Genomic DNA, 23,460 nt, shown 5'->3' on the forward strand with positions numbered 1-23,460 from the left:
GAAGTTTTCAGACATTTATTACTGTATAAATGTACATCAGGTTTAATCATAAATGAAAGTATCACGTGACTCATATGATATATAGAGGTTATACAACAGTGGTTGTTGGATATATATGGTATTTATTTCAAACGAGTAAGTTATTTCTTAAAAGTTACAAAAGACACGAGCTTTAGCGAGCGTCTTTTGCAACTTTTAAAAAAATAACTTAGGAATGTTAAATAAACTCCATATCCAAAAATCATGAGTCGTGTGACCTGTTTCCACCACAATAACATCGGCTTGAATCAAAGGGAAACATGGCCAAGCCTAATTTCGCGTATGCAAATAAGGTGTACAGGTGACGGCCGGGACCTGGTGATGTGACGTCATTTGATTATTGATGACGTCAATAACAATTTCAGCTCAGGTCAAAGTTAGAATTCTTGACCAATCAAAAGACCGGAAGGTCATATACCACTAGTCGGCACATTTATACCAAGGCTTGAGAGTCGAATAACACAGCGTATTGTGGTAGAAACATGTATTCTGTATTTTGTCAAGAACATAAAAATGTTTTAATGGTATCACAGTGTCCTTTGTTAAAATCACAACTACACTACCAGATATATAGTAATAACAACAATCAGTAAAATAACAAATTTATCAGAGAATTATTTATTTAGAGATTCAATACTGAGGAAAATGTAATAAAACATGAATGGGATAATATTTCACAAATGATAAAAAATTAATTAAAATCGCATTTGATATCCTTTCATCAAAATCATCAAAACTAAAATGAAACCGAAATAAAATGTTTCTCATTACCTTACGTAAGAAAACCAGTCCTAAACAAGTATCTTTATAAAATCTGTTGATTTTTTGTTTCTGGTAACAAATTTTAAAACCTTAAATGGGATAAGATAGGGAAATTTTCCCAAATGATTGATAAAACATCATATAAGCAAATATAATAATGCATCTTAATCAATGGTATAAGACGAAAACAAAATTCAATAATGAAGCATTCATTGAATGTGGTAAAAAATGGTTACCTCCCCCTTAACAAAATTGTATAACCACTGTATATTACCATAAACACGTTGTATGGAGTAGTAACTGTAAAAAGCATCACTGATCATGTCTACATGTTGATACTTACATAGTAAGTTCAACGTGAATAATCACATCCATTAGATTATCTTAGTCGTATCGTTTTTGTCAGAGATATCTGGAATATCCGTATACGTAACTCACAGCTGGAAACAGTACACTATTAATTTGGCTATTTCCTTACGCATAATTAAATAGTACTAAAATTTCCCCAAATATCATTCTTGAAACATACACACAGGAACAATTCATAGACTTTATGGTTGACCTGTATATCCCTGTATCGGCTAATATTTAATTAAGTCATTACTGTTACACCTGAACAACTAAAATTTACAAATTACAGGTAGTAACGTGATTTGGCAGGCAGTGGCTATTGGATCAACTAACATGTTTCGTGTCTATCACAAAAAAAAATAAAATTATATTCAATTCCACAATATATACAGCTACATTTTAATGTTGTATATATATGTATAGTTTGTCTATATATATATCAAGCTTTTATCAGTAATACATCAACTATATACAGCTACATTAATATATAGTTTGTCTATATATCGAGCTTTTATCAGTAATACATCAACTATATACAGCTACATTAATATATAGTTTGTCTATATATCTAGCTTTTATCAGTAAAACATCAACTATATACAGCTACATTAATATATAGTTTGTCTATATATGTAGCTTTTATCAGTGATATATCAACAATATAAGCTACATTAATATTTTATCAATGATATATCAACTAATTTGAATCCTTAACGTTATGTAGTACAATCATCACACTAATTCTTCAATGATTTGTTTTGTAAGTGACATATTTTTGCCTAGAAATTATGGCTTATATATGGCACTCAAGAGACAGTTTTGAAAGTGTTTTGTTGTACACCAAGGTCACTTTCCAGTACCCCATTTCTAGACACATAACTTTTCAGAAATGTTTCTCTGTACACACATATCTATAAGGTCATTTTTCAGAACTGCATTTCCACATACACACAAGGTCACTTTCTATTTCTAGATAAGCAACAAACACCAGGTACATTTTTAGAATGGAATTCCTAGACACATAAGGTCACTTTCCAGAACTCTGTTAGCCAGAGTGCAGACAGGGTTGTTTTCCAAAACTGCATTTCCCAGTACACACCAGGTCACTTTCTAGAACTGTGTTTCCAAGTAGACACCAGGTCACTTTCAAGAGCTGCGTTTACCAGTAGACACCAGGTCACTTTCAAGAGCTGTGTTTACCAGTAGACACCAGGTCACTTTCAAGAGCTGCGTTTACCAGTAGACACCAGGTCACTTTCAAGAGCTGTGTTTACCAGTAGACACCAGGTCACTTTCAAGAGCTGCGTTTACCAGTAGACACCAGGTCACTTTCCAGAACTGTGTTTCCGAGAAGACACCAGGTCACTTTCAAGAGCTGCGTTTACCAGTAGACACCAAGTCACTTTCCAGAACTGCGTTTACCAGTAGACACCAGGTCACTTTCCAGAACTGCGTTTACCAGTAGACACCAGGTCACTTTCAAGAGCTGCGTTTACCAGTAGACACCAGGTCACTTTCCAGAACAGCGTTTACCAGAAGACACCAGGTCACTTTCCAGAACTGCATTTCCCAGTACACACCAGATCACTTTCTAGAACTGCGTTTACCAGTAGACACCAGGTCACTTTCCAGAACTGTGTTTCCGAGTAGACACCAGGTCACTTTCAAGAGCTGCGTTTACCAGTAGACACCAAGTCACTTTCCAGAACTGCGTTTACCAGTAGACACCAGGTCACTTTCAAGAGCTGCGTTTACCAGTAGACACCAAGTCACTTTCCAGAACTGCGTTTACCAGTAGACACCAGGTCACTTTCCAGAACTGCGTTTACCAGTAGACACCAGGTCACTTTCCAGAACTGTGTTTACCAGTAGACACCAGGTCATTTTCAAGAGCTGCGTTTACCAGTAGACACCAGGTCACTTTCCAGAACTGTGTTTCCGAGTAGACACCAGGTCACTTTCCAGAACAGCGTTTACCAGTAGACACCAGGTCACTTTCCAGAACTACGTTTACCAGTAGACACCAGGTCACTTTCCAGAACAGCGTTTCCAGATGCACACAAGATTATTGTCTGTACCACACACCATGTAGTCTGTACTGTGGTTCACAGCTATGGAGTTTATAACAACCCCCTATAAAACAAATTATAATGAGTTAACAAAAATTATGATCACCTGCAATTCTATTTTTTTTGTATGAATTGAGGATTTTTTCTAAGATATACAAAAGGAAATCCTTTGAAAACCATTCCATGTTCCCTGCCCTCATTTCATTGGCTGTTTTACTAAATAGCGTCACACAATCATCACTATCAATTATGTTCATGGCCAAGCCCAAATATACCCACTATACATTTACTTAAATATTATGGATATTCATTTTCAATGATACCACAGGAATTGACAAATGATGGTTACTGTTCCATGACATAAATGAACATGACCTGGATTTGAGGGTGGGGTGGTTACCTAGCGTAACATTTGAGGGTGGGGTGGTTACCTAGCGTAACATTTGGAGAGTTTCTGTTACAAGATCAATGGGGGTCAGAGCTTCACTTATAACTTCATAATGACTTCATTAATTCAAGGTAACTTACACCTTTTTAGTAAATGGTATAAGTTCTGACAGTCAGGTATAACCAGAACTGTGTTGGGTAAGACCACTGACTAAAGTCTGTCGTAGATGACAGTTGTACAACTTTTTGTTTAATATTTTAGTAAGAACTTTACCTTGTCAGTAAGTAGGTCTGTCATGCTGTCTTTGTGTCTGCCAAGTGTGACTTCTGGCCAGGCCAACACCTAAATATCAAGTATAACATGTTAAATAGATCAAAAACTGAAGTTTTGTTTTTTTTTCATAAAATAATATTCAAAGAAATAACAAATATTTATAACAACATGATTTACCCTCGACTGCTGCAGTATTGTGTCACAAGATTTTATCTTTCGTTCCACAAGTTGATCCAGGCTATACAAGTGAATGGAACCTTGGTCATCTCCTGCAGCAACCAGGCCTGAAACAAGGGTACATACTTACTACATAGGACACATATACTATAACTCAAATATACCACTACATCACATGACACATATATATCTGTAACTCAAATATACCACTACATCACATGACACATATACTGTAACTCAAATATACCACTACATCACATGACACATTTACTGTAACTCAAATATACCACTACATCACATGACACATATACTGTAACCCAAATATAGCTCTACATCACATGACACATATACTGTAACTCAAATATACCTCTACATCACATGACACATTTACTGTAACTCAAATATACCACTACATCACATGACACATATACTGTAACCCAAATATACCACTACATCACATGACACATATACACAACCTCTACATCACATGACACATATACTGTAACTCAAATATACCTCTACACCACATGACACATATACTGTAACTCAAATATACCACTACATCACATGACACATATACTGTAACTCAAATATACCACTACATCACATGACACATATACTGTAACTCAAATATACCACTACATCACATGACACATATACTGTAACTCAAATATACCACTACATCACATGACACATATACTGTAACTCAAATATACCACTACATCACATGACACATATACTGTAACTCAAATATAACACTACATCACATGACACATATACTGTAACTCAAATATACCACTACATCACATGACACATATACTGTAACTCAAATATAACACTACATCACATGACACATATACTGTAACTCAAATATACCACTACATCACATGACACATATACTGTAACTCAAATATAACACTACATCACATGACACATATACTGTAACTCAAATATACCTCTACACCACATGACACATATACTGTAACTCAAATATAACACTACATCACATGACACATTTACTGTAACTCAAATATACCTCTACATCACATGACACATATACTGTAACCCAAATAGACCACTACATCACATGACACATATACTGTAACTCAAATATACCACTACATCACATGACACATATACTGTAACTCAAATATACCACTACATAACATGACACATATACTGTAACTAAAATATACCTCTACATCACATGACATATTTACTGTAACTCAAATAGACCACTACATCACATGACACATATACTGTAACCCAAATATAGCTCTACATCACATGACACATATACTGTAACTCAAATATACTTCTACATCACATGACACATATACTGTAACTCAAATAGACCACTACATCACATGACACATATACTGTCACTCAAATATAACACTACATCACATGACACATATACTGTAACTCAAATATACCTCTACATCACATGACACATATACTGTAACTCAAATATACCACTACATCACATGACACATATACTGTAACTCAAATATACCACTACATCACATGACACATATACTGTAACTCAAATATACCACTACATCACATGACACATATACTGTAACTCAAATATACCACTACATAACATGACACATATACTGTAACTAAAATATACCTCTACATCACATGACACATTTACTGTAACTCAAATAGACCACTACATCACATGACACATATACTGTAACTCAAATAGACCACTACATCACATGACACATATACTGTCACTCAAATATAACACTACATCACATGACACATATACTGTAACTCAAATATACCTCTACATCACATGACACATATACTGTAACTCAACACATTTACTGTAACTCAAATATACCACAACATCACATGACACATATACTGTAACTCAAATATACCTCTACATCACATGACACATTTACTGTAACTCAAATATACCTCTACATCACATGACACATTTACTGTAACTCAAATATACCACTACATCACATGACACATATACTGTAACTCAAATATACCACTACATCACATAACAAATATACTGTAACTCAAATATACCACTACATCACATGACACATATACTGTAACTCAAATATACCACTACATAACATGACACATATACTGTAACTAAAATATACCTCTACATCACATGACATATTTACTGTAACTCAAATAGACCACTACATCACATGACACATATACTGTAACTCAAATATACCTCTACATCACATGACACATTTACTGTAACTCAAATATACCTCTACATCACATGACACATTTACTGTAACTCAAATATACCACTACATCACATGACACAAATTAACTCAAATATACCACTACATCACATGACACATTTACTGTAACTCAAATATACCACTACATCACATGACACAAATTAACTCAAATATACCACTACATCACATGACACATATACTGTAACTCAAATATAGCTCTACATCACATGACACATTTACTGTAACTCAAATATACCACTACATCACATGACACATTTACTGTAACCCAAATATACCACTACATCACATGACACATATACTGTAACCCAAATATACCTCTACATCACATGACACATATACTGTAACCCAAATATACCTCTACATCACATGACACATATACTGTAACTCAAATATACCTCTACATCACATGACACATAAACTGTAACTCAAATATACCACTACATCACATGACACATATACTGTAACTCAAATATACCACTACATCACATGACACATATACTGTAACTCAAATATACCTCTACACCATAGGACACATTTACCTGTACACCATAGGACACATTTACCTCTACACCATAGGACACATTTACCTGTACATCATAGGACACATTTACCTCTACACCATAGGACACATTTACATCTACACCATAGGACACATTTACCTGTACATCATAGGACACATTTACCTGTACATCATAGGACACATTTACCTCTACACCATAGGACACATTTACATCTACATCATAGGACACATTTACATCTACACCATAGGACACATTTACCTGTACATCATAGGACACATTTACCTCTACACCATAGGACACATTTACCTGTACATCATAGGACACATTTACATCTACACCATAGGACACATTTACCTGTACATCATAGGACACATTTACCTGTACATCATAGGACACATTTACCTCTACACCATAGGACACATTTACCTGTACATCATAGGACACATTTACCTGTACATCATAGGACACATTTACCTCTACACCATAGGACACATTTACCTCTACACCATAGGACACATTTACATCTACACCATAGGACACATTTACCTCTACACCATAGGACACATTTACATCTACATCATAGGAGACATATATACCTCTATATCCCACCAAGTCAGTACAATGTTTTTATATTTTGAGGCGAGATCTCCTTGTAGTAGTTGGTGACTGCCTCACTGAACAACATACAGGAGGCCTGTTGAATGCCATCCAGAGACTTAGGACTAAGTGTCTTGCTTAAGCACACAACCACGACAGCACAGACCGGCCCGTTTCTCAAGACAGGAAGGGAATGTCAAACCTGAGATTACATGGCTGACCATCTTACTGACCAAGTGATTGCCGACCCTAAAGTACAATGACCAATCTCAAGTGATCAGTATTAACATGAAGCCTTCTACCTGGGGATTTCAGTTTCAATGACTTAGATCTCTTACCCTCAGCCACCCGTTGTTCATTTATAAAAGCTGTAACAGACTTTTAGTGTTTGAATTCTTGGTAATGCTTTCAAATATTGCCTCGAGAAAAAGTCAACGAAGCTCATTGGGATCTATGAAGTATCACATACTGACATGAGAGATTTGTTGTGGAATATCACATCAGGTTTTGCACTGCGTATCTGTTCCGAATTTCCTGATGTAACTGTATAACATGACTTTGAAGTAAAACACAACAAAATGTGTATGCATTGATAGTTACCTTGAGAAGCAGCCAGGTAGATGTAGTCTACTGTGGTACGAATGTAATTAAGCAGTGCTATCGGAGTGACTTTGACACTACGTGTCCGTCTGCCCTGCCATTTCTTGGGAATACAGGACCGGAGGTCAAACATGGTCAAGCTGCTGTTACCCACACATTTAGTCACTGTTGGAGAAATAGACATAAAGTTCAATGTTAAGAAAATCACAGTTCCCCCAATCCCTCATCCATATAATAAATCTGTCCAGGTGTTCACTATCCCCAATCCCTCATCCATATAATAAATCTGTCCAGGAGTTCACTATCCCCAATCCCTCATCTATAAAATAAATCTGTCCAGGAGTTCACTATCCCCAATCCCTCATCTATATAATAAATCTGTCCAGGTGTTCACTATCCCCAATCCCTCATCTATATAATAAATCTGTCAAGGTGTTCACTATCCCCAATCCCTCATCTATAAAATAAATCTGTCCAGGAGTTCACTATCCCCAAGCCCTCATCTATATAATAAATCTGTCCAGGTGTTCACTATCCCCAATCCCTCATCCATAAAATAAAGCTGTCCAGGAGTTCACTATCCCCAATCCCTTATCCATAAAATAAAGCTGTCCAGGAGTTCACTATCCCCAATCCCTTATCTATAAAATAAATCTGTCCAGGTGTTCACTATCCCCAATCCCTCATCCATAAAATAAAGCTGTCCAGGAGTTCACTATCCCCAATCCCTTATCCATAAAATAAATCTGTCCAGGTGTTCACTATCCCCAATCCCTCATCTATATAATAAATCTGTCCAGGAGTTCACTATCCCCAATCCCTCATCCATAAAATAAATCTGTCCAGAGGCCCAGTTCCCCCAACCATCCATGAAATAAATATGTCTAGTGGTTCATGACATATCTTGTACACCAGCTTTTCATGAACGGATACACTCATGGCCACACAATCAAGTGATTTATAAGTCTATATAGCATATACCCACATTAAATAAGCTGTGGTTGGGGGGCATAATTATATATTGCCTAGGAAAAGGGAAAAAAATATTTATTACTGAAATAAATGGTAGACAAATGATATAAATGAGAATCGTAACAGTCAGAAATATGTAGGGGAAGTAACTCAAATGTAACTTCTCTATTAATGGAAATGCTGACAATTTGTTTACAGAATATGTCTTTTGATATCAATTCAAAAGCTATGGTGATATTCCTTTAAATATTTCTAATGAATTGGATTGATATTGAGAAAGAAATTGACCAAATGTTTTCAAAACACATGGTAAACAACATTGCACAATATCAGTTCTGTCTATTAAAATGGATGCAAAGAAGTTAATTATGACCAACATACCAACATAGTTGTCAGAGAGCAGGACCAGACCGTCAAAAATGTCGCCGCCCTTACTGTCATCACTGGAGGTATCACTGTTATCATCAGTTATTGGCAAACACAGCTCCAGATCAGGTTCCCTGAGGAAACAGAAACAAAGATTTAATACTATTTCTAATCAATGTCTATTACATAGTATTTTAACAAGAGACTTTTTATATCTTTGGCATCAGAAAAAACTTGAAGGGACCCCCTCTCTGAAAATAAAGGGGGAAAGATTTAAATGTATTTTAGCATGATAAACTTACTTGCTGAGATTGTTCATATCCTTCAGCTTCCACAGGTAGCAGGTACTCTCACATCCGGCCAACAGACTGTTATTGCTGAGACTGATGGCAAGGTTTAAAGGGTCTGTTCCTGGAGTTACCAGGCATTTCAGCTTCCTACACAAAACCATAAGTTATATTAGGCCATTTTCCTACAGCAACATTACCACAGATTTGTTTTTTTACTTTTGACATTTTTATTCGGATTTTCCACAAAAAGTAATTACATGATACAGAAAGAAACAAAGACAACTTTCACACACACTTGCATACACAGACTGTACATATGTATATATATATATATATAACTTGAATACAGAGTATGTAGCTTAGCTATAACTAATAGGTGAATAATACATGAGATAAAAAACTTTCATAGAAGGCAGCATATCGTATAAAATAATATGACAGAAGTGATGGCAAAATGCATGAATCAATTCTTTCTGTCTATTGATCAAAAAGATTACGAAAAAGCCTCCATTAACATTACCACAGATTTAGTACCCCTGGAACTAATTACAGTTTATATCAGTTATATCAGGGTGTTTTCCTACATTACCACAGATTTTGTACCCCTGGAACTAATTACAGTTTATATCAGTTATATCAGGGTGTTTTCCTACATTACCACAGATTTAGTACCCCTGGAACTATTACAGTTTTACATCAGTTATATCAGGGTGTTTTCCTACATTACCACAGATTTAGTACCCCTGGAACTAATTACAGTTTATATCAGTTATATCAGGGTGTTTTCCTACATTACCACAGATTTTGTACCCCTGGAACTATTACAGTTTTACATCAGTTATATCAGGGTGTTTTCCTACATTACCACAGGTTTTGTACCCCTGGAACTATTACAGTTTTACATCAGTTATATCAGGGTGTTTTCCTACATTACCACAGATTTAGTACCCCTGGAACTAATTACAGTTTATATCAGTTATATCAGGGTGTTTTCCTACATTACCACAGATTTTGTACCCCTGGAACTATTACAGTTTTACATCAGTTATATCAGGGTGTTTTCCTACATTACCACAGGTTTTGTACCCCTGGAACTATTACAGTTTTACATCAGTTATATCAGGGTGTTTTCCTACATTACCACAGGTTTTGTACCCCTGGAACTATTACAGTTTTACATCAGTTATATCAGGGTGTTTTCCTACATTACCACAGATTTAGTACCCCTGGAACTAATTACAGTTTATATCAGTTATATCAGGGTGTTTTCCTACATTACCACAGGTTTTGTACCCCTGGAACTATTACAGTTTTACATCAGTTATATCAGGGTGTTTTCCTACATTACCACAGATTTAGTACCCCTGGAACTAATTACAGTTTATATCAGTTATATCAGGGTGTTTTCCTACATTACCACAGATTTTGTACCCCTGGAACTATTACAGTTTTACATCAGTTATATCAGGGTGTTTTCCTACATTACCACAGGTTTTGTACCCCTGGAACTATTACAGTTTTACATCAGTTATATCTCGGTGTTTTCCTACATAACCACAGGTTTTGTACCCCTGGAACTATTACAGTTTTACATCAGTTATATCAGGGTGTTTTACTACATTACCACAGGTTTTGTACCCCTGGAACTATTACAGTTTTACATCAGTTATATCAGGGTGTTTTCCTACATTACCACAGGTTTTGTACCCCTGGAACTAATTACAGTTTATATCAGTTATATCAGGGTGTTTTCCTACATCACCACAGATTTAGTACCCCTGGAACTAATTACAGTTTATATCAGTTATATCAGGGTGTTTTCCTACATCACCACAGATTTAGTACCCCTGGAACTAATTACAGTTTTACATCAGTTATATCAGGGTGTTTTCCTACATTACCACATATTTAGTACCCCTGGAACTATTACAGTTTTACATCAGTTATATCAGGGTGTTTTCCTACATTACCACAGGTTTTGTACCCCTGGAACTATTACAGTTATATCAGGGTGTTTTCCTACATTACCACAGGTTTTGTACCCCTGGAACTATTACAGTTTTACATCAGTTATATCAGGGTGTTTTCCTACATTACCAGATTTATAATCCCTAGGACTAGATATCATAGTTTAATGTTGGATGTTGATTGGATAATAACAGTTGTATCTGTTGTATATTTAACATTTGAAATAAGATATTATTGCCATCAACAACTTATATTACTTTGTTCCCAGCACAATCACATAATTTATTAATTGAAAAGAGAAGAAATAAACTAGAGAACCCAGAGAAATGCTTTTACAGCCAACGTTTTATAAGCCATGGAGATGTTTGAAATGCTTTTACAGCCAATGTTTTGTAAGCCATGGAGATGTTTGAAATGCTTTCAAGACGGTCTTACTATTTATTCTGTTGGTAGCATCCAGTGGAATCAGGTGTGACAAGATGTACACGTTATGCTAAGACTATAAGAAAGGGTTTCAAAGTCATAATTGATCTGTAACTGTAAGCTGATACTTTGAAAATAACAACAAAATAACATTTATACAAAGGAGGTGAATTAATATCTTATAACTCCTTGTAATGGTACCAAACTTATATTTTGTTTTATTCCTATTTTAGAGGGTTTTATAGGAAAACGTTTCTCTCTTACCATCTATATCAATCATAAGATGTTAAAACACCAATGTGCCTCACCTGTTTTTAGAAACAAAAATAACAAAAATTTCATTGGTTTAATAAATTCGGTGGTTGAATACCCCCTGGATACTGACCTGAAGTTAGTGGAGTAGTCCGACAAGTCTGGTATCCCGATGTCCCACATAATGATTCTGTTGTCCTTACCACCACCTGGTGATAGTCACAAGGGACACATTTAGAGTACATTGTCAGTGCATAGATTAAATCAATTACAAAATATTATCTAACTTTAAACTTAAGTGTCTTGTGCCATAATAATCAGGTGGTTTGTTTGAGATTATTTTCTGAGAAAACTCTGGACTCCATCCTCTCTACGTATACTGGTCTAATTATACAGACTCCATTTTCTCTACGTATACTGGTCTAATTATACAGACTCCATCCTCTCTACGTATACTGGTCTAATTATACAGACTCCATCCTCTCTACGTATACTGGTCTAATTTTACAGACTCCATCCTCTCTACGTATACTGGTCTAATTATACAAAGCGATCTATGAAGTTATTATATAACCTTGACCTTTACAGTACAGTATAACTTTTTTTTTTGTAATATGATATTTCATTTCTTCAACAAAATACACATCTCAATAACATTCCCCCTTTTCATATATGGATCATCTTACAACCAAACATCAATTTAGGTCAACTATGTAGAAGGGACTGAAATAAAGCCTTAATGCGTTATGACTTGACCACATTGTCTTAATAATCACATGATTTATTCTGAGATGATGAGGTTCATTAAGAACATAGAAGTCACATTTTGTCTGATCTGTTCTATACAGAAGAGGATGTTTCACTGGGGTATAGTAACAGATGTTTTACTGGGGTATAGTAACAGACTTACTGAAAAGGACAGTTGAGTAGGTCGGATGGAACGCGAGACAGCTGATGTAGCGACGGTGACCCTCCAGTGTAGCGTACACAACAAGTTGTGATGGGTGGATTAACTTGACGTCACATGCATCCCCAGCCACAGCAAGAATGTTGGTAGTCTCTGAAGAGTTGTCTTCATCAACTGGGATTGTGGTCCAAGCCAAGGTGTAGAATGACTATGAGAGATATAAGATGAGGGCTGTTATTCTATAATGACTTATACTATCATGAACATGATATTCTGAAAATTGGAAAGGGTAAATACTATGAAATGAAAGAAACATTTTCTATAGCTGTAACAAACAGTTCTCGATCTCTGTTTAGGATGAACATCTCTTTATGAACATGTCTTTACAATGATATAACATAATACAGTTCATGCTCTGTTTGTGTTTAGGACGACTATGTATGATATTACATAATACAGTTCATGCTCTGTGTGTGTTTAGGATGACTACGTATGATATTACATAATACAGCTCATGCTCTGTTTGTGTTTAGGACAACTATGTATATTACATAATACAGCTCAAGTTCTGTTTGTGTTTAGGACTATGTATGATATTACATAATACAGCTCAAGTTCTGTGTGTGTTTAGGAAGACTACGTATGATATTACATAATACAGTTCAAGTTCTGTGTGTGTTTAGGACAACTATGTATATTACATAATACAGTTCAAGTTCTGTGTGTGTTTAGGACGACTATGTATGATATTACATAATACAGTTCAAGTTCTGTTTGTGTTTAGGACTATGTATGATATTACATAATACAGTTCATGCTGTTTGTGTTTAGGACGACTATGTATGATATTACATAATACAGCTCAAGTTCTGTTTCTCACCTCTTTCTTGTCTGTATCCTTAAATCTCCTCATGACCTTGCCAGTTTTACAGTCAACCAAGCACACAATCTTCCCACCAACAGTAGCTACTATATTAGTGTGCTCACCTACAACACATACAAAAGTGGCTATATTCTGTTCTCGGTCTTTATTCATAAAGTGATATTTCAACACTCATTTTTCATTAGGCAGAATATCAAAGTGGACAGTTTAGGGAAATGCTGTGAAAATGAAGCTTTGCTCAGCCTCTAGAGGTTTATGAAGCTGATCAAGTCAGAAATCCAAAAATCTTTTACCCAGGTTAATGTATAGAGATGACAGATTTACCAAAAAGGGTAAGCTAGAAGCAGTTCTCACACATCAGAATGTTGGCAAAAATAAATACATAAAATACCAATCTTTTTTATGGAAAAGTTCAAATTTTTAAAAATATTATGAAATATATAACCAGAAATGAAAGCAAAGTTATTTTTCCAAAGCACGTTCTGTTGTCACAACATGAACTAACCTGGACTGTTAGGTTTAGGTTCAAACGCACATCTCCACACCTTGGTGTTATCGTCTGACGGCCCATCCTCGTCAGAATGGCAGCGCACAAAGAATGTTGGATCGTAGTCTGACACGGGTGGCTGTAATTAGACAGGTAGTTATAAGTAATAGTTGTGACTATTCAATTTTAAAAAAATCAACTTAGAAACAGAATACAGAACAATCACAGTACAAATAGTCTAAACAACCAATCAATAAACAGATGACCAAACAACCAATCGCCCTTACAGACTGTATACAGAACAGCCAATCTCCTCATAGACTGTATAGAGAACAGCCAATCACCTTATAGACAGTATAAAGAACAGCCCATCATCTTATAGACCATATATAGAACAGCCAATCACCTTATAGGCAGTATACAGAACATCCAATCACCTTAGAGACTGTATACAGAACAGCCAATCACCTTAGAGACCGTATAAAGAACAGCCAATCACCTTATAGACTGTATAATAACAGCCAATCACCTTATAGACTGTATACAGAACAGCCAATCACCTTAGAGACTGTATACATAAGTTAACAGCCAATCACCTTAGAGACTGTATACATAAGTTAACAGTCAATCATCACCTTATAGACAGTTTAAAGAACAGTCAATCACCTTATAGACTGTATACAGAACAGCCAATCACCTTATAGACCATATACAGAACAGCCAATCACCTTATAAACAGTAAACAGAACAGCCAATCACTTTATAGACTGTATAAATAACAGCCAATCACCTTAAAGATTGACTGTATACAGAACAGCCAATCACCTTATAGACCATATACAAAACAGCCAATCACCTTTTAGACAGTATAAAGAATAGCCGATTACCTTACAGACAGAAACAGAACACCTTACCACTTCACAAATGGTTTTAAGAACAGCCAACAGCTTAGAAAGTACTGTATACCTGGTAATTTTCGCCTCCGTTTAATTTTCGCCATTTTTGCCCTTTGATGATAGGGCGAATTTAAGATGACGGCGAAAATTTCAAGCTCAATTGCAGGATTTACAAGTTATCGTACATAGGCTAATTGTAGTCTGATCCAAAACATACCCTCGTACGTTTCAAGTTTGTTTTATCCTATACAATTACAAGCAACACTTGTTATATATTTACACTAGATTTATAAAATAATTTATTGTTTTATTCCAATCTATGCATGTGAATTAAAATCTAGATCTAAATCTAGGCCTAGTAAATTTACAATATCACGTGGAGTTAAATCGAGAATATGGGCATATGAGAATATAAGACAGCGTACTAGGTTTAATATATTTGATTTTTAAAAAAGCTATAAATACTAAGTAACTTTAAAAATCCAATCATTTTTTAAATGATGCACACAAAATAGCATCAAATTCTTGCCATTGTGAAAATTGATTTTATGAGTTCACCGTCGCTTGCGGCTTCCATCGATGACAAATGAACAAAAGAAAACACTTTAGACTTCTAAATTAGTCACGGCACGGTGAACTTACCACTCATCGTGTTTGCTTAAAATCGACCATGTATACCTGATACTATTTGAATCAATATAGGCTAAAAGTAAATCTGAACACAGGTAAACGTTGTATATATATCACACCTGATTACATTTCACACCTCAGCGGGATATGCAAAGAAACGAAAATGGGGGAACTCGATAAATTCCGAGTGTTCCGAGTGCAATTGTATTGAGAATTCCGAACGGGGTTTTCCGATTTTGAGCAAGGAAAAGACATTTCTTAAAGGTAGTTTAGGGCGAAATTAAAACGGGGCGAATATCTTTTATAAATACCAGGTATACAGTATACAGAACAGCTTATTGCCTTATAGACAATTTACAAACAGCTCATCACAATCTGTATCAGTATTTTGGTGTTTTTTGATAACATAATTGAATGTACTGATAAAAACAACTACATATAGTACCTACCAGTTGATCTTTATGCGAGTCCTTGAGGGATGTGTATTTAGGAGAGGACAGCTGACCACTCACAGTTCGGTAACATTTGGCCTTCGGTTTACATTCTGATCCTGGCGAAGAAGATCGTCTACGTTTCTTGCCACGATTTGCTGTACCTGGTGATTTCGGACTAAACTTTGGTGATGACATTTGTCCAGTTTCTGTTCTATAAGATTTGGAGTTTGGTTTCGATGCAGACCCTGGGCTGGAGTCCCTTCGTCGTTTCTTGCCCTTTCCCTCTGCTTTAGGTGTCTTCTCTGGAGTTTTTGAGTTAGGTGTTGTTGGCACTCCATTGCTAGGTGTCGGTGGTTTGCATGTGGGTGTGTCAATGAGTCGTTTGTTGGGTACAGGGGTGCGCGAACTGTGACGGACAGGTGTGGTCTCAGGAGATTGAATTTCATTGAGACGAGCACTGCGGGGTGTCCCTGGTAAGGAATGTGTTGATTTGTAGATAGACAGGTTCTTTGCAGACTCTACCATTTCCTTGGCTAACTTTTCCAGCTGGAAGCCACAACATTTGATTGTTTAAATCATTTTTTCACTTAATAAAAGCAATTGCAAAATCATCTCAAAGATAATATACAATTCTACAATTACAGTATTTTCTAATAACAAACTTGTGAGACTATATCCAAGTTCTTGCAAATAAAAGGAGATATTGTGCATAAATGAGATGTAAATCTAGATTTGCCCAACCACATAACAATGTATTATTGAATTCTCACTCTATATGTCTTGACAAAGAGTTGAGTAATATTATCTGAACTGATAAAACTAAGGATGCAGAAGATCTTTTAAATAAAGTCATTAAGGTCTTTTGTTACAATTTCTTACCATATACTTTTCAAATCTGGAATCTGCATTTTTGAGGAGATTATCTTTTCTCAGGGTAACAAGGAACTTGTCAATCACCTGGTCAACCTCATCATCAGGGATACCAGTGGCGTATGGGGCAGCAAATAAAACCTCCCACTTGGCCTTCACCTGTAATTTCAAGGACAGTAGTGTATTTTATTAGCCTAAAATGTCAACCTTGGTCCACCTCCTAAGTCAAGGTCAGGATCAGTTCTCTATTTCATTAGCCAGAAATGTTAACCTTACTTCACCTATAAAGTCAAGGTCAGCAGTGTATTTTAGCTGATATTGGAGATGATTGTTTGTTGTGTATAACAATACCTGTGATACACAGTGCATGTAAATGTATTATTTAAGGGGGTATGCTATACCTGTGATACAGAGTGCATGTAAATGTATCATTTAAGGGGGTATGCTATACCTGTGATACAGAGTGCATGTAAATGTATCATTTAAGGGGGTATGCTATACCTGTGATACAGAGTGCATGTAAATGTATTATTTAAGGGGGTATGCTATACCTGTGATACAGAGTGCATGTAAATGTATTATTTAAGGGGGTATGCTATATTAATTTGTCTTTAATGAATGGAACCTTTACTGATCAGGTTTCAAAGTCAAGAATTGAGGTGTCCTAGACCAAACAGATTCTTCCAACCTATATTATTAGTAAATTTGATGTTTTGTTACTTCCTGTTTTATCAACACTGATACAAAGTATTTCATGAATAAGAAAATGAAGATTTTACCCATCTATAAGTATTTCGGCTATCACATACATGCCAAATGGAAGTGACAATGCTTGATATATTTTTATCTATTTAATAATCACCCGGTTTCAATTTGTACAGTCAAACAAGGGGTTAACAAGAGATCCCAGAGGGATCTTGGCGCCCACCATTGAACGATCTTTATAGGTTCCATGTCAGATTGATCTTTTCTCTATTTTTCCCTTCCTTTTACTAATCTGTAAATTGAACTGTCAAAATCCAAGATGGCTGCCTGTCGGCCATGTTGTTTTCAAATTGGTCTCAAAATGCAATATGCATAACTAGGCACCAAGGGGAACCTACATATGAAATTTGAGAAAGATCCCTTCAGTACTTTCTCAGAAATAGCGATAACAAACTTCAATTGTCAAAATCCAAGATGGCTGCCTGTCGGCCATGTTGTTTTCCGATTGGTCTCATAATGCAATATGCATAACTAGGCACCAAGGGGAACCTACATAAGAAATTTGAGAAAGATCCCTTCAGTACTTTCTCAGAAATAGCGATAACAAACTTCAATTGTCAAAATCCAAGATGGCTGCCTGTCGGCCATGTTGTTTTCCGATTGGTCTCATAATGCAATATGCATAACTAAGCACCAAGGGGAACCTACATATGAAATTTGAGAAAGATCCCTTCAGTGCTTTCTGAGAAATAGCGATAATAAACTTCAATTGTCAAAATCCAAGATGGCTGCCTGTCGGCCATGTTGTTTTCCAATTGGTCTCAAAATACAATATGCATAACTAGGCACCAAGGGGAACCTACATATGAAATTTGAGAAAAATCCCTTCAGTACTTTCTGAGGATTAGCGATAACAAGAATTGTTTACGGACGGATGGACGGAGTGACGGACCACGGACGCAGGGCGATTTGAATAGCCCACCATCTGATGATGGTGGGCTAAAAATGAAGAACTTACCTGTATCTCAAACTTGCTGCGAATCTGTCTGACAACCTGGAGAAGGGAGCTTACTCTCTGGTCATCAATCTGGATCAGATTAGAGTTCTCATATATGGCCATCAGACGGTCAGATTTCTACAAGAAACAAAATGTAAATGTGAGACAAGCTGAGATGTCTGCTTCCACCACAACGGAGTTCAATCATAACAAAAAATATTGGCAGAAGTTATTTTCATTCCTTTCTCTCTCTCTCATTTTTAAGAAGTTTTGTTTTTGAAAAATGACACTTCACCATTACGGAACAAAGTGACAAATCTGTTGTCAGGGTTTGTGTGGGATAATGGAGGACACAGTGAGATATCTGTTGTCAGGGTTTGTGTGGGATAATGGAGGACACAGTGAGATATCTGTTGTCAGGGTTTGTGTTGGGTAATGGAGGACACAGTGAGATATCTGTTGTCAGGGTTTGTGTGGGATAATGGAGGACACAGTGAGATATCTGTTGTCAGGGTTTGTGTGGGATAATGGAGGACACAGTGAGATATCTGTTGTCAGGGTTTGTGTTGGGTAATGGAGGACACAGTGAGATATCTGTTGTCGGGGTTTGTGTGGGAATATTTCTAAATGATTATTTACCCCTAGATCATTGTTGCCGGCGATGTACAGAGAGGACAGATTGGGAAAGTTCTCTCCAAAAGATACAGAGCTTATTTCGTTGTCCGAGATATCCAGTGTGGTCAGTTTAGGAAGCCTGATGTTGTCAGGAATACTGCTAATGTTGTTGTTCGACAGGTCAAGGGTTGTCAAGGCCACCAGCTGGTTCATGACATTGGGATCCAACATGGTGAGATTCTTATCTGAAAGACTGAAAATACAGGCAGAGGATATCAGTTTAAATGCCTGGTGACAATACATTTAAATATGACAAACTAACAGGGAACAGACTTCATCCATAATATTTACACATGCTGCATTTAAACATGGCAGACTTACAAAGACAGATATCATATGTAAGTAACATTCTGAAATTTTCATTTTACTTCAGCATACTATATAATACATTGTTTACTTCAAACAAAAATATTCTGCAAATATTGTGAATATATATTCTCTAGGGGCAGATAACTGTCCAACATCACACACATTCATACTTCAAAATCACAATCTGTACTTACTTTAGACTTAATCTTAGACACTGACAGTCAATCAAGTTACAATCTGTACTTACTTTAGAGTTTTAATCTTAAGACATTGACAGTCACTCAAGTCAGAACCTGTACTTACTTTAGACTTTCAATCTTAGACATAGGCAGTCCATCCCCAGCCTTTCTTATCAAAGCTTCTGAAGGCATCACATTTGCCATGGTGACCTGTTTGGAGAACAACATTATGCTAAAATACAATATGTCCTATCATGTGTGATTAGGTTAATATGAGCCTCTAAGCAGAAAGTCTGAATTATTCTAATGCATTATATCCAAACATTTTTTTTAAGAGACTGACGTCAAATGACCTTCGTTTTTGACTCCCAATTCTGAAAAGATAGATATAAGATGAATTCAGTTAGAAACTTAATGAAATTTGGTTTGGCTGCCAAAGGGAAATTCCAAAGTGGAGCCTATGCAACTCAAAATATCTATTGATGATTCTTTCTCTGTGATGTTTATGACTCAAGTCAAAAATGTCAGATATTACATAAAATACAATAACACATAACTATGTTCTCATTGTATAATGGTGTACCAGCTATATCAGATCATATCTCCATGGTTTGGGGGTACCAAGTGTTTTATATTACATGATACCTAGTAGACTATTAACATGTTTTTATGATGTAAGTTTTACCTGGGGCTAAACCTGACAGTTTTCTACTCAATCAATAACCCAAAGTAAACATACATCAGAGAAAATAGAAAACAAGGAAAGTGTGAGCCATGTAAAATTGTTTGTTTGATGTGTCCATTGTTCTATTATCTGGGGCACACTTACAACATTATCATTGATCTTATCACTACATTCTCTACTTAGAAATTAAATGTGACCAGAATGACCTTGTGAAATACAGATCTAGTGTTTATATTCTGTGATGCACAAGAAAGAGGTTTATTGAAAATGAAATTATTTGTACAGTTGCCATTACACTGTAGTTGGTCCCCATTAAATTTATTTGTATAACTGACATTACACTGTAGTTGGTCCCCAGTGAATTTATTAGTTGTATAACTGACATTACACTGTAGTTGGTCCCCAGTGAATTTATTAGTTGTATAACTGACATTACACTGTAGTTGGTCCCCATTGAATTTGAATTTGTATAGCTGATATTACACTGGAGTTGGCCCCATGAATTTGTTATTTGTATAGATGACATACATTACACTGTAGTTGGCCCCCATTGAATTTGTTATTTGTATAACTGACATTACACTGGAGTTGGCCCCAGTGAATTTGTTATTTGTATAGATGACATTACACTGTAGTTGGTCCCCAATGAATTTGTTATTTGTATAACTGACATTACACTGGAGTTGGCCCCAGTGAATTTGTTATTTGTATAGATGAAATTAAATATTCCTCGTCAGATCTAAATTTGCAATAATTATATATTACAAAATGAAAATTAATCTTCTTTTTGGCTGCACCTGACAACATCATGGTTTATTTACTCTTGCCAGTTCTACAAAAATAATTCATCTGTTCTACACATTGTACAGATCTCACTTAAAGTACATGGACTTAAAATGTGCATATAAATATCGGACGATAATTTAAAAAATAAATGGACAGTGGTCAGGGTTAGAATAGCCCTACCACAGACTAGATATTGATAGTCTCCATGTAAAATTTACACTCAGTCATGACCCTGTCTAGGTTTGGTCGAAATCACTTACCTCTGTACATGTATGTACAGTATATCAGATCAAATGAAAATATTTATGTATACAAAGAAACCAGCATATTTGATGAATGATCTTAATAGGCCCTACACTTTAAATTTAAAACTGAAGTCTATAGATAACATTACATTTTATGTTTCAGTTAAAATCTTTATGCAGATTACCTAGCTATAGGAAAAATAAGAGATGATATAAAATATCGCTAAGGTAAGTTGTTTTTTTTAATTAAGACTTAAGTATTCAGGGAAATGTAACATAATTTTATAAGTCCATCAGGAAAAAATCCATTTCCAAACTGTACAGTGATGAAATATTAGTTTGACATCAAAATATATTACTGCACACTTATTTATTTGAGGCTTTAAATTAACCTGAATATATTATTATTGTTTCTTGAATAGAATTTTAAAGGTTGACAATAACATATCTATATTTCAGTTACATAAAATAAATTCCTATGTATAAAACCATCTCTGTTGTTAAAGATTAAGATACACAAACATCAAACTAACAGATATTTGCCACATAATTTCCTTCTTTCCCCTACATTTTGTTTTAAATTTTATTAGTTATTAAAGCATCCCCCCCCCTGGTTACATATGTGTTAAATAAAAAACAATACAAAACAATTGTAGAGGTAAATACTTAATAGTAACTTTTATGTATCATAATTTAAACAAAAATGAAAACCTAATGTATCTACTTACAGCTTTCTGTGACTTGTCACCTGGATCTCCTGCTGTACTAATGACCGACTCCTGTACTGTCACCCAGAACTTCGTTAGGTATATATGGAGCTACAAAATGACACTTCTGTTAGGTATACACATGTACAATCAACTGTTGGTCAGTACAAAATGACCTTTGTGGCAGCAGGGCTAGAATCACAAGCTAAACATCAAAGGTAAAAAACAGGTCAAGCCTGACTGCCCATGATCATTCACCTGTGGCAAAATGGCAAACTGCAATATCAGGCTTTAGGGGACAAGTAAAGTGCCCTGGGGGGACAGGGTACCCTGTGTTGGTTTTACACCTGAGACAAAGATCATAACAACAACATGTTTGACTAAGTAAACTTACAAGCCCTGAAAAGTGAGAAATTGCTTTTATCTCAAAATCTAACATCCAATCTATTTGTTTTCAATTTATCAAAGCCAAACAAACATCATTTATAAATGTCATAGGGAATAAATCCAGAGTCGTTAATTCATTTTAAGATTATTTTGTCAAGAAAAAAAATGCATGAATAAGTATTATATTATTTATCAAATACACAAGTATTTTGATTTATTTTCACCTTCAGTAGTTTTCATCTTTAAGGTAAAAAAAATCCCACAATTTCTAAAACTGAAATATTGTGCATTACAGATAACTTAACTGGCAAAAGTTCTATAAAAAAAGGAAAAAAAGATACTTTTCAATGCAATTAATTGATATTTTTTGTTGCAGTT

General features: G+C 35.5%; 1 protein-coding gene across 1 annotated transcript; it reads right to left on the minus strand.

Annotated features, from left to right (window-relative positions):
* Positions 1-22,945, minus strand: LOC117333418 (leucine-rich repeat and WD repeat-containing protein 1-like). Its single transcript, XM_033892706.1, has 16 exons — positions 22,717-22,945; positions 20,397-20,482; positions 19,749-19,977; positions 19,131-19,247; positions 17,417-17,566; positions 16,553-17,083; positions 14,596-14,716; positions 14,088-14,194; positions 13,211-13,415; positions 12,434-12,509; positions 9,670-9,804; positions 9,383-9,501; positions 8,030-8,194; positions 4,060-4,166; positions 3,883-3,951; positions 1-3,285 (listed from the first exon to the last, which is right to left on the minus strand). Exons 2-16 carry the CDS (start codon positions 20,474-20,476, stop codon positions 3,181-3,183), a joined length of 2,316 nt encoding a protein of 771 aa, XP_033748597.1. The 5' UTR covers positions 20,477-20,482; positions 22,717-22,945; the 3' UTR covers positions 1-3,180.
* Positions 22,946-23,460: the final 515 nt, after the last annotated feature.

This window comes from Pecten maximus, chromosome 8 (assembly GCF_902652985.1).
Source record: "Pecten maximus chromosome 8, xPecMax1.1, whole genome shotgun sequence".
Classification (NCBI taxonomy): domain Eukaryota; kingdom Metazoa; phylum Mollusca; class Bivalvia; order Pectinida; family Pectinidae; genus Pecten; species Pecten maximus.